The following is a 583-nucleotide window of genomic DNA, read 5'->3' on the forward strand; positions in this document are numbered from 1 at the left end:
CTCCAAGCTAGTGATGCCACGGAGGTCTCAGCTGCAATGGGTTGGTGTGTTTGCTGCTCTGTGGGGCACAGATTGTGTGGGTCTCTTTTTGGGGAACCTTTAGCCATCCCAGGAGGCTGAACTGGATTTCTTGTCTCTTCCAGGCACAAGGGAGTCAGCATTTGTGTATGCCCTTTCTGCTGCTGCCATCAGCCACACCATTGCCAGAGCCTGCACCACCGGGGACCTCCCTGGCTGTTCCTGTGGTCCCATCCCAGGTGAGACACCTGGACCTGGGTATCGATGGGGAGGATGTGCAGACAACCTCAACTATGGTCTTATCATGGGGTCCAAATTTTCAGATGCTCCCATGAAGATGAAAAAATCAGGATCACAAGCCAATAAACTGATGCATCTGCACAACAGTGAAGTAGGGAGACAGGTAACAAATCCACGAGAGTTATTGTAATTGTACAATCATCTGTAGTGGTCGGTCGCTCCGTGAAGGTTCAGTGTCTCTGTCAGCTAGCGAAAGGAGCAGGTTTCTCCCAGATTGCTCTGAACTCCTTTGGCCTGCTGAAAACCATGACTCTATAACTCACGC

The 583-nt window shown here is 50.9% G+C and overlaps 1 protein-coding gene across 1 annotated transcript in view; it reads left to right on the top strand.

Annotated features, from left to right (window-relative positions):
• WNT11 (wingless-type MMTV integration site family, member 11) overlaps positions 1-583 on the top strand; it is a 25,050-nt gene that overhangs the window by 10,775 nt on the left and 13,692 nt on the right. Inside the window, exon 3 of the mRNA XM_009878020.1 lies at positions 144-421. Within this exon, the coding sequence (XP_009876322.1) occupies positions 144-421 (278 nt within the window). The remainder of the gene's footprint in view (positions 1-143; positions 422-583) is intronic.

Source organism: Apaloderma vittatum, unplaced genomic scaffold, assembly GCF_000703405.1.
Source record: "Apaloderma vittatum isolate BGI_N311 unplaced genomic scaffold, ASM70340v1 scaffold8151, whole genome shotgun sequence".
NCBI lineage: Eukaryota > Metazoa > Chordata > Aves > Trogoniformes > Trogonidae > Apaloderma > Apaloderma vittatum.